Source organism: Onthophagus taurus, chromosome 11 (assembly GCF_036711975.1).
Source record: "Onthophagus taurus isolate NC chromosome 11, IU_Otau_3.0, whole genome shotgun sequence".
Classification (NCBI taxonomy): Eukaryota; Metazoa; Arthropoda; class Insecta; order Coleoptera; family Scarabaeidae; genus Onthophagus; species Onthophagus taurus.
In genome coordinates, this window is record NC_091976.1 from 20,175,978 (window position 1) to 20,189,281 (window position 13,304).

General features: G+C 37.1%; 2 protein-coding genes across 2 annotated transcripts in view; one reads left to right on the plus strand and one right to left on the minus strand.

Moving 5' to 3' along the window:
* The window catches only part of LOC111424116 (Trehalose-6-phosphate synthase 1), a 222,592-nt gene that overhangs the window by 79,004 nt on the left and 130,284 nt on the right, over window positions 1-13,304 (minus strand). The window lies entirely within an intron of this gene.
* Window positions 1-13,304, plus strand: part of LOC111424104 (Transmembrane O-mannosyltransferase targeting cadherins 2) — a 73,980-nt gene that overhangs the window by 24,456 nt on the left and 36,220 nt on the right. The window contains exon 4 of the mRNA XM_023057533.2: window positions 6,293-6,407. Coding sequence (XP_022913301.1) covers window positions 6,293-6,407 — 115 coding nt within the window. The remainder of the gene's footprint in view (window positions 1-6,292; window positions 6,408-13,304) is intronic.

Sequence of the window (13,304 nt, forward strand, 5' to 3'; positions counted from 1 at the left end):
TAGTGGTTATAGCTGGTGGTTTATAGTTCGAAAAACTGTAATAAATTATAAGCCGGACGTATTTTTTTCTGTAGAATGTGCTTTGGCAAAGTATCGAATCCGAAACCGTAAATATATTGGACAACCAAAATAACGCATATAACGCATTCTAATATCTCAATACTCGGCGAATTCGGCATAAATTCCGAACTAAATTCCGCCGTGAACGTTCCGGGAATTTATGCGGCAATGAAAACGTTCTCCGGACTGGCGATCGTGCTGTCTAATCCAACGTATTGCCATTGTCGGATATTAATTTCTCCGTACAGCGCCAATAAACGCGCGGACACGTATTGCACGCGTAAATTTTGTCGAAAAAACGCACGCTACACGTCGAAATTGCCAAACGAATGACGCCATCGCGATTGGATACCGTTTCGGAAACAACGTTTGTTTTGTTTTTGTGCCCCATTTTTTTTTGTTCTGCAGCGCCGTTGTTCGCGCCGACCGACGCGCCCGCTGCCGTTGATGGGAATAAATTTATTACCGGGTACGATCGAAAATTCAGGCTAAATCGAGAACAGCTTGCGTGGATGCCATTTTTTCCGACCGCAGAACAAATATACGCGATGTTTACAGCCGATAATGGCCGCCTACAGGTTATGTTGTTTGCGCAACGCGCGCAATCGGGCCCCATTGTTCGTACAATCGTAAAATGTTCGAAAGGCGTCGTGATTTTAACATTAAGTGGACCGGTGTTTGGTTACAACGTAGCGATACTTGTTTGTTTTTTCAAATAACGATGCAAATTGGGGACAATTTTGCAAGATTTGTAACCACAGTGTATCACTGAGTCCGCACTGAGAAGCGGACGTGCTTCTATGAATAACAATTAATGTACGTGTTTCACGCGTAACACGAAGCCGGCACGTTTCTAAATTATGTACCGTGCAGCACCACCGGAACGGGACCATTATCAAACGGGGATGTTTTACAGAGCAACATAGCGTAACGCGGGTGCGAGCGGAAAAGCACACAGGCTTTGAACCGGGACTGCAACTATTTCAATTATATCGGAATTATACTTTGTTTCGGAGCCAGTATAAGCGCGCCCCGTGTACATATTTGCCTGCTGCGGTCGTCGAGAGGCAGGACGCAGCATTAAAACGAGGCCGCCAATTCCCCCGGGAATGCCGTAGGAATTTAATAACTGCGCCCCGGCGGCCGACGGCGCCCCAGAGCATCCTTTCAAGTCCCGCGCGAGGAGGGCGACGTGTTTGCCCAATATCATCTGTATACGCCGGGAACGAAACGCTCTTTGCATCGCAAACGAAAACCGACGGAACCGAAGTGGACGACCGAAATACAGCCGCCTTAACCTCTTTTTAAGGTTCTTTATGCAGGTGTATCCTTCAGATCTGCTGACTGGGCACACCTTTTCTCAAAGGACCGCATCCGGTATAAGTGGTTATATTTTGACTAGATAGGATGGTTTTTGAATTCTCATTTTATACAGGTGACACAAAAAACTTTTGCAACATCTCAGCTAGAATACAATGAATTTCATCCTGCTTTCTCTATTTCAACTCATCTAGAATTCTTGAGCTCCATGTAGGCAGCCCTCGAGATACCCAAAAATAAAAAATCTTTATGCTAAAGTATTGTACTAGTTTTGTACCCTAATGTACCACCAACGAAAAGTTTTGTACCCCTACGCTTTTTAAACTATAACGCTTTTTGTGATGAGGGGCTGCCTACATATCAGCCCCCGACATTTTTTGACAAAAACGAACCTTTTAGTACACTAAAACATTATACCAGTTTTGTACCTAAATGTACCGGTGAAAAAAGGTTTTCGAGAAACAACCCCTGTTATAAGGCGGGAGCTGGCGGAAACTCACATTCTGGCAGTTTAATATACAAACTTGCCATTTTCTGTGCGTTGTACCTTAACGTACCGGTGAAAAAAAGTTTCACAGGAACACCCAATTCGTGCCAATTGGCCAAACAATATTTAAAAATGAAAATAAGTGGACAAGATACAGCATCATTTGAAAGTGAAGATAATGATGATAGTGTAAGTAACATTATCCTAGAAGATAATGAATATTTAACAACCAACTACTTCTTTAAATGGGCAATTGATATTGAAAACGACTGCAGAAATAGAATGATAGAAGGAGACCGCGATAATGCCCCATATTTGGAAGCAATTATTATGCCAATTAAAATTAATGTGACTGATGATATATCTTTCATTCTGGTCAAGCATAATGCGCTCATATTATTTACATGCACCATTGTATGGAAGTAGTGCAGCTGTTGAAGCAAATTTTAAACGTCTTAAGCGAAATTTCCTTTCAAAGAAAACTTTACCTTTACGTCTTGATATATTTTTTCGAGAATATATCCTATATTTAGAGATATATTTATTACAATTGTACATGTTTGAAAACCTTAATAAAGTATCAAAATCCTATATTATTTCTGTCCGCTACTGATAACATTACAACACAAAGTATTTTAAATAATATAGATAAGGCCTTAAATAATTCAGATTGTAATACATGTACATGTGGAAAGAAGAATAACAATAGTTATAATATCGACAAAGAATATACTTTCTTTGAGGTATTCACTGGAATAGAATTAAGTTTAACCATCCTGTCACCAAGTGTTAGGCTGGCAAAACTACGACGACTTGTCTACAAAAGTCACCCAGTGCATGCATATGGAAGCTATAAATTGCCAATGTTTATTTTATGTCGTACAAATTATTAAAATATACCTATACCTAATAGTAGGTATACCTCAGCAAAGCTGCAAATGATTATTCGTATTTTATTCGTATTTCACAAAATAGTCTTTCACAATAGTATAATGCACAAAAAATGGCAGTTTGTATGTTTCAACCGTCAGAATGTGACTTTCCGCCAGCCCTCGCCTTATAAAAGGGGTTTTTACAAAACTAGTACAATACTATAATGCACAGAAAATGGCAAGCTTGCATGTTAAACCACCAGAATGTGACTTTCCGCCAGCTCCCGCTTTATAAAAGGGGTTGTTTCTCGGAAACCGTTAGGGTACAAAACTTTTTTCACCGTTACATTAAGGTACAAAACTAGTACAATACTATAACGCAAAGAAAATGGCAAGTTTATATGCTAAATCGCCAGAATGTAACCTTCAGCCAGCTCCCGCCTTATAAAATGGGTTGTTTCTCGGAAACAGCTGGGTACAAAACTTTTTTTCACCGGTACATTAAGGTATAAAACTAGTACAATAATTTACTAATTTAATTGTACTAAAAGGTTCGTTTTTGTTAAAAAATATCGGCAGCCCTCCATCACAAAAAACGTTATAGTTTAAAAATCGTAGGGGTACAAAACTTTCCGTTGGTGGTACATTAGGGTACAAAACTAGTACAATATTTTAGCACAAAGATTTTTTATTTTTGGGTATGTCGGGGGGCTATCTACATGGACCTGAATTCTTGGCTGAGTCGTGTGCATTTTACTCTTGAGATAGCTCCACAAGATCTGGCGATCTAGGGCGCTAGGGAACGTTACCAACTTCAATTGATTGTCGTGCAGTGTGTCATATTGCTCCATCCTGTTCAAACCAGGTTTTTTAAACGTGCGGAAAATTTTTCAATTCAGCTGTAATGAAAAATTGTAACATCTCTACGTAACAATTGGCATTAACAGTTACTGTGATTCCATGTAATGAAAGAGCACACCATACTGTCACTTTACTAGTGTGTAAAGGGCGCTCACGAACTTCTTTATGATTTGTGTCTATCCAGTAGCGGTAGTTCTGCTTATTTACGTAAGTAACTAGTATTTACTACTATTTACTAGTAAGTAGCTAAGTATTTACGTAACCTGTGAGATGGAAATGTACCACGTCTGACATCCACAACTTGCTTAGAAATTCATCGGCATTGTTTATGTTTGTTATCATTCGTTAACAGAATGCAACTGGTAATCGTTTTCCTTCAGTTGTTGCACTATCTGCAGCTTGTATGGATGAAATTCTGGGACATATCAATCGCAGCTGTTTGCTTACGAATTGAACGCCGTGGGCTTCGTAATACAGACTCAATCTTTTGTGGAGTACGAGCACTTCTTGGTCGTCCTGTTGGTTTTTTCTTTAGGTCAGATTCTGTCTCTTCAAAGTTATCGATCCAATTTTTTATCGCGTGTTTTGATGTGACGACACCATGACGTGCTGAGTTGTAAAAACATCGAAACTCCCGCAGCTTTCAAACTATCGCTGCTTGTATAAAATATTTTATGGCTAACGGACGATGTTGCCTGTTTTACTGAGCCATGGTTACTAAAATGGCAAAGTGTGTTACTATACCGACACAAACTTATTATGATAATCAATCGATAAAGGTGTTCTTCAATCTTTAATGTTTCGTGTAATTGGCTTTAAAGTTTTTTAAACTGGATTGTATTTCATCTAGACAACTTAAACCAAAGATGAAGCATTTTATCGCTGCTTTAGTTGTGGCTTAGTTATTAAAATTGTCATATTATTAGTCAAAATAAAATATGTTGTGATATATGATGTTCTCTTGTACAATAAACTCTTCCCCGTTCGCTTCATTTCTAGAAGCGATTTGGGAGCCAACTTTGTTTTTATTAATCTCAAGGAAGCCGATGTTATCAACATTGTAAATTTTAAAAACATTTAGGATTTTTCTGGTAAACATTTTCTTAGGATTTGCAATGCTTAGCTCGGACTTGTAAGTAATTCTTCTAAATAACAATGTTTTTTTATTCTTTCTAATAAAAAACAATTGGAAGATGAATGAGAAGGCATTGAATACAGTTGAAGGCGCCTCATGAACAACCATCTGCAAAACATCGTAGTACAAAAATTCCTGTAAAATCTATATTTTACAATGTGTGATAATAACAAGACATTATTTTATTAGATCCTTTTGGTAACTTACGTTGTCCCCAAGCGTATAAAAAAAGTTTTCCCTTTTAAGCAATCCTTCGAAGTGTTTTGAACAAGAAAAAAGTTATATAAATACAACTATCGGCTGATCAAGAAGTTTTAAAATAGCAAAGTTTTGTTAGCAATCAAAGGTTATAGTGAGAAGAGAGCGTTTTCACGAAGCTTTTATTTGTCTTTTTAGCTTTATCGGTTTCAGACAGACTTCCGTTCTTGGTGTTCCAAACCCAATATTGAAAAATGTAAGAAAAACCTTCTGAAACCTGCATTTCATACTATATCTATACATTTGAGATCACTACCAAAATAGTCTTTTCAACTTCGCTCTCTGCAGCAATGAAATTCTGTGTATTTGAATGCTGAATAGATTTTTTTATAGTTTTTATAGTATCAGAGTTTCAAACAAACTTAGCTGTCTTTCTATCACCGCTTCTCTTTTCTTGCGGACTTGCGCTCAAAAAATTACCAAGGTGCTAATCCCTCTACTCTTAGTTTAGTAATACCCAGAACTTTAAGAACTGTTGCACGACAAACAACTAGTTTTTTCCTTAATATCCGAAATCAAAAATTTTTCTGTACTGTTGAGCCGATATTTTTTTCAAGACATTCATTTTCATAGTTATGAATTGGGATTTTTGAAGCATTATCGTCTTTTATAATTACCCACGTAACGGAAATCCCCTAACAACTACGCAATATATAGGATATGTAACATAACATATATAGCATCAGAAAATTGCCTCACCAATGACATGATTCTTTAATGAGCTTAGAAATAAATTGTAACTATACACGATAATGCACTTAATAAAGCTTTAGTAGTAATTTTACAACATTCTATATAATAAATAAAATATTATTTGTATCAATAGCATACTGCAAACTTGTATACCATTAATTAGTGATAACCTTCCACGGTCGTGTCGCTTCTGTGTAAAGTGGGTAGCTGAAAATTTTCGTTTCTAAAACGACACTGAAAACTGGTACTCTGCGGGTCGTGTTAAATAAGTACGTCGAGTTAATTGCATTAAAAATAGACCGCGACGATAACTTTCGAGAGCACACCGGTAATTAATGAACTGCGGAGTTCTGTCGCTTCGGGGCTGCGGCAGCCATACTTGTGCTTCATTATTTTAGTACCCGGCGTTATTAACTATATGGCGCCTCTGCACTTGTCAAATATTTAATCGACGAACGCGTGCGTGTCCGACTTTGTCAAAGGGCGGCGCCGTTGCGAACTAATCCAATTACCAGTTAGCCCGAAACGCGCCGTTCGCGTGACGCAAGCTTTCCACGCTTTCAGGCTTCCTCCAGATCAAACGATAAACGTTTCTTGCGGTTTCAGCTTATGGAAACTTGGGCAGCGTTCTTAGTAGCAGTGGTCGAAAAGCCGAAGCTGAAATCGCCTTCAGGAGAGCGCTTCAGTATAGGCCTAACATGGCGGATGTCCACTACAATCTGTAAGTATAACAATACCTACTCTCTTTTGTTATTGGTACTTAAAAATAATGATCCAATTTATGTTATCTTGAATTCTGAAAAGTCTTATTTTGTTTCGGTTTGAAAATACAATCTCTGTATATCGTCGGATAACAATGAAATCTGAATTATATACGGTGTGGGGGAACAATAGGGGATGGTATGGTAGCTGGTGTTGGCGAGGTCCTTATCGACGTATCACCACCTTTGCTAGAACCGGCCACCAGAGAGCATTGTTGTCGCGAGATTATGCTGCCCTAATACTAAAGGGACACCGCAACATATACATTACGGGGAAAACTCCTCCCACCGGGATTTCACCCAGGGATTTGAGCTACCATTCCAAATTTAATAACTTTTTTCGGCTGTTATTATAGTGTAACAATCAAAACGGCCGGTTCTATTTTGGTACAACTAAATTTTCTCCCCGCGTACCTATCGATTGTTTCGTTGAACCAGATTAATCAGAAGACGAAAACGTCCGGAATGAAAAGTTGTTCGGCGAAAAGCGAATAGGAAGCGGTCCTCGATTATCCCCTAAACGCGAAAATATTTCATCCGGAGTGGGTTGGACCGCTTTTTTGAATTAATCGTGGCCTTTCTTTTCGTTAATTGCATTCCTTTCAGAGAGAGAAATCGCGAACTGAGAAATCGTGCGTACGAAAATTATGGGTTTCTAACAACGCTCAGATTTCTTTTTTCATTCTTAAAAAATCAATGGAGGAAATGCGCGAATTGGAAATAAATGGGTGTAAAATTCGGGCGCAATTATAAGTATGCACATATATTGGGGGTCGGATAAAAAATTGACGTCGACCTAACACATGAAATGCATTTCGATTCCAATTGTTGCCGTAATGCATTGCAAACTATCGACCTGAGGAGCAGAAAAGCGCGCACCGGTGACCCGTTTTCCGTGAACGGCGACTGCAATTACCGTTGAATGGCCCGTCCCGCTATTATCGCCGCAAATATCGATTCGACCATTCGTTCGGAACGTTTTCCTATCGAAAGCTCGCCGCGCTTCGTCAAATTAGCTCCGCTCGGAGAAGTATCTATACGAGGGAAAGGATCAAAGGACGATCTATAATTTTCGATGAATCCTCTTACATAAATATGTAATGATGAGGTCGATATTGAGGTCACTAATTATCCTAAAATTGCCGGATGTGGTTTGATAATAACGCAACGTTGCGCTCCTCTCTTGATTGATTGCAAGTGATTTCGTGATCCATTGGGGTGCACGCGAACCAGGAAACTACCCATTACTTGACGAGTGGCTGGTACAAGCGCCTGTTTTCGAAGAGGTCAAACTCAACAGATTGATTACCACTCATCTACGTTATTAGGAAAGGTACTTTCACCGCATGCAAACCATAAGCTTCTTTTAGTTGCAATTTTAATTCGTTTATAAAACCGTACTTTAAAAGTTTTTGACAAAGAAAAATTTCTCATTAAAATAGTAACGCTCTATTAACTTAATTGATACTCATGACCTGAGCTGTTAGAGTTGAAGTGGACCTTCGAGTATTCGGGCAAGAGTGAGTACCTGCTTTTGACCTATGCTTCAGGTGCAATCTGATATAACTAGCGGTAGTTACCCTTTATCGGTTATTATCTTTTAAAAGGTAAATTACATTTTGATTTCGAATTGAATAAAATATAACAACTGTCAATAATCCAATTTTTGTTGTAGTTATAATTTTTGAATTATTAATAAAATGTAAATGTCATGAGAGGATTGAACCATTCCATTAAAATCAATACTATTCAAATATGTATTCAGGGAGTTAATAGTAACAGGTTTGCACATTAATCTACTATATTATACATAATGTAGAGATATATATCCAGCATATTGAATCCCATTGAGTCCCATTGAATATAGATTAAGTTTGAAATTATAATCCTCGTTATACTATTACTTCTAAATCATAATAACTTAAGCTTAGATTTGAAATGTTTTTTATTTGAAGAAGTAGAATTAATCTCGTCATTCCGTAATAAGCAGGGAAACGTCGTAATTCGTTCACGCATCGAAATGCCAACATTGCGTGTACCATTTTCACCGTCAACCCCATTAAACGACGTGTCGTTTTTACAACCACGGGTGCTACAAATCACGATTATTTTGCGCAAAGGGGTGCTCGCGTGTGGCTTTGAAAAGCGTCGAAAGGAACGTAAATGGAAAGACAACTTTCAGGGAAAAGTTTGAGGTGCTTCTTCAGCCTCTTTCTTAGTGTATGGTAGCGTGTATAAAGGTGATACGATCTGTAATTTCAACGATATTAATTTACAGGGTTATAACTCGTGGTCGGACTTAATTACGAAGACGGTGACATTATGGCATAATTTTATGTCCCTCGTTTAGATATTGCATGTGACGTTTATTTTTAGAAACGCGCGCCCCGTTTTGTAGTAGATTTAATCGAATTTAATCGGTGCATAAAGTTGCATTTCATCATCATATTTTTTAAACATTTGACAAAAAGGTCGTTTTAGTTATTCAGTTAGTTTAAGTGCTCGGTTTAATTGCGACTAATTTTGCTTGTTGGGCGACATCTGCAGCCATGCCTCGTAATAGTGCTCATATCGGCGTGATATAAATAGTGCTATATCGTACACATTTTCATTCGGGAACAATGGAACGCGCTAAATCGCTCGCATCAATTGCATTCTACCGCCGTGTTATTAAAACAAACATTTTCCAAAGTTTCACTATAGGGTTTTATTAAAATACGCTTCGTTCACACGGAATTTTCAAAATTCTGCTTTTATGTGTTCAGAGACTATTGTACGGAAATGTTCATTATGGACATCAAAAAGGTTTATTAACCATTCTAACTATACATTTTTGTAAAACTTGTAATCGAATTTTCTGTTGGCTTTCTATTATTTTTATATTTTGAGTAGGTAGAGGTAAATAAAGAGTTTGTGTTACTTACGAAAAAGGTTGTTTCCTTATAGAGATGAGTAAATCGGTGACGAAAGGGAAAGGAGGGAAAAATTTTGTAGAACCCGAGGCGAGCTTCGTCGATATATCACAGCAAATAAATTCGGCAAACTTTCTCACTTCACGTAAATATTTGCCGATAGCTCTGTATTTGATAAGCAAACAAATCCTGTCACTTCAAATCGAATTTCAATATCTCAACCGGAGCGCTCTGTGCTCTCTACCCTCTTCACCCCTGCGGCTTACCACGAGATTTCCACCTGCCATTTAGAAACGGAAACCTAGAAACGTCTTACATAAAACACCTTCACTATATAACATCGACCGTGCATCTTCTATTGAGATTAAGATGTGGATATTCCTGCAGTGCGGATCCTTGCTATATATAGTTGGTTAAATTTCAGTGAAACGTGTAGGCGAATCCAGCTCAAGAATCGCTTTCCACGCGAGGTCGACGTGAACGATGAACGATGATGACTTCTAGCAACGTGCTCCGTTCAAAAGCCGAACCTTCTGCGGACGTAAAGGTGGCAGCTCCGGAGTAATATTGCGAGCCATTCTTCACTCGACTTTATGCTCAATTACCTTTCAAACTTTTCACTAGCCCCTAACGAGTCGTCGCAGGGCGCCGAAGCCGCCACCAACCAACCCCCGGTAACGACCGAATCGACTTCCGCGAACTTCTCGATCGAGTTTGTTTGACCGTAAAAACTGAATGCCTCGAGCTCGGCTGACGAGAAATCGATTCGTTGGTCGGTGCACTCGGAATTAAAATATAATTTATTCATACGCCTGGTATTTCTATGCTTCTCTTTGTAATAAAAAACAAAAAAGAACTTTCTAACTTATTAATACTTGAGTACTCTTAACGACATCTTATCTACATTTACTGTACACACTAAAAAGCTTTTATGTGTCTTAAAAAATAAACGTAAATCAATACACAGTTCTGCAAAATAAAATGTGTTGATTGTTGTTGGATGGTCGATCATTTCCGGAGTAATTTTTTGTATCGGAATTCGAACTCAGAATTGGACCATCACGTCAAGATTTTGAGATATTTGAGGTTATGTACAAGAAAAATGGCTTTTTACCAAAATTCTGGTTACTTTTGAAGTTATGTGTGAGACGCATAATATTACTTTGCTTTTCCATTATAAGTTATGGCCATTTTAAAATGATGTAATTAGCATATGGATCAGTACTGGCAGAAGCGAGGGACACGCCAGTTCGAATTTTGTATTGTATTTAACTTTTATGCAATCTTTTCGCCAGATCGCCTCTTGTGTTGAGCATGTGACTCATCACGTTGAAGTTATTCTTCTTGGACCATAATGTAAACAAAAATTTTCACATATACCGCTTTCTGACAATACTGTGAAACGTCACATCGATGATATGGCAGCAGACATGAAAATTCAGGTAGTAGAAAACCGTGAAAAAATCTAAGTTTTTCGCAATGCAATTGGACAAGACTAGAGATGAGGCACATTGTTGTCAATTTCTAGTTTTCGTTCAATATACAGGGTGATTCAAAAAACCGGTGATAGACTTCTAGAGTAGATAATACAAGAAAAATTAAGATGAATAGTCTTAATATACATGGGGTCGGAAATGCCTCGTTGGCGAGATATAGCCGATCAAAGATTCTTTAAAATTAAACATTATCTGCAATAAAAAACACTTTTTTAAAAATATTGTCTACGCCATTGCTCTCTACGCGTGTAAAGTGATCAATTATCTATCAATTGGTCTCTTACACAACTTTGATCAAAGCAATAGTTTTTAAGAAAAATACGTTTGTAGAAAATTTGTTAATTCAATCAAAAACTGTTGCTTTAATCAAAGTTTTGTAAGAGACCAATTGATAGATAATTAATCACTTTACACGAAAATACTGCCCGTTTGAGAAAATTAGCAGTGGAGTTGAAAATATTTTTAAAAAAGGGCTTTTTATTGCAGATAATGTTTAATTTTAAAGAAACTTTGACCCGCTATATCTCGTTAAGGAAGCATTTGCGACCCCATGTATATAAAGACTTTTCATCTTAATTTTTGATGTATTACCTGCCCTAGAAGTCTGTCAGCAGTTTTTTGAATCAACCTGTATATAACGAGATAATCAAGGTGGAAATGCTGTTTTCTACAGAGTCTGACAGCTATCTCTGATTTCTTTGACAAACATGAACTGTAATGGCAAAAGTTGATAGGCTCTCGCTCAGGATTCGTACAATTGGTCAAAGAAAGAAACCCTAAAGTAGCCGCTATTCAACGATTCTTCAAAATTATGCATTAAAATTGTCAATTAGGTCTTTTGTGAAGATTTGGGCACAGAACATAAAACATTATTCTCTTAAAACGAAATATATTAGCAAGCTTATATGAGCTTCAAAAAGTAATTGTGTTTTTAGAAATCCAAAAACAAACTGAACTGTATATTGAATACAGAAAACGTACTGTCTTAGCAGTATTAACATATCTATCGGATATTTTCGATTTCTTCAATTCACAAAACCTGAAATTGCAATCGAACATAATTTATCATCGAGATGCCATCACGACGTATATTAAAAAATTGCAACTCTGGAATCGCAAAATTTTACCGTGCAATTATTCCTGCTTTCCTAAATTATTTTCAATCTCAAAGGAATCGCGTTTAAAGGAGGTTTTAGAGTTTTGCCGTTTGCAGCACCTCAGCGCTAAATTCAACGTTATTTTCCTAACTCGTTCGATGATAACATTTATAAGTTGGCTACGAATCGCTACCATGATGATGAGCTACCAGAAACACTACTAAGTTTTGGAAATTAAAAATTATTCTGTTGTCAAATATGTCACTATTCTGGGTAATATATCTCAAAATTTATCCCGGCATAACATAGCAAGCGCTGCAACTGTATTTACCCTATTCTACTTATTTGTACAAAGGGCGTTTTTTACAGTTGTAGCAATATAATTATAAAAAATAAAATAAACTTAGTATTGCTAGTAATCTACGTTGTGCGCTTTCTTCTATTCAACCTAAAATTGGAAATATTGTGCACCATCCAGCTATTGCGCAACCTGAAAATCTAGTTTCTTTTAGTACATGCCACTGATGCCCGATATTTTTTCCTTTAAATATAACGAGAGGTGTCACTTAATTTCCAGAAGCAGAGGCTACAAGTAAAACAGTAAATTTCTCTCTCCCTGGACCACTGACTGTTCGAGTAGAAGACAGTTTTTTTGCTCCAACTACCTACGTTTTAGCAGGATTGGTTTTGTCGATATTCTATACTTATGTAGAATAATTTTCCAGTGTTAAAGATTTAAATGTTAAAAGGACCATATTACATTATATACAAATGAATCCATATTTTTCCATTATTCGGCGTCCATCTACAAGCCGTTCTTCATCTTCTTAAGAAATAACAGTGCTTCTGTCCAGTGTTATAGACTTTATTCCCCGTGTTCCTTTTAACACTTCATCGTACGAAATTGAGTTATTATATAACAACTAAAATTGAGTTATTATATAATAACTAAATTTTTTAAAAAAAATTATGTATAATTATTTCTATATAAACAAAACACAAATAAACCTCCCTCTTCATTTATTCTTAATTTCCTAACTGTTCTGTCACTCATTGTAACAACGATTAATAGTCTCAAATTTACGTTTAAACAATTAAGCAAAAATGTCATGTTAGGATTAACCACAACTGAAATAATACAACTAGAAAGTAATGATACAAGGATACTATGGAGCATTTTCTAGAAACCTTCCAGAACCAACAACGCCTAACATAGCTCCGTAACATGGAGTCACATGTCGAAACCAATCCATTAGGTATCTTTATATTATTTAATCTTTCACTTCTTTCAACTCTAGCCATGCAGAACCGGAAACAACAAGCTGATTCTAAAGCTTAAACTACAAAAGCTT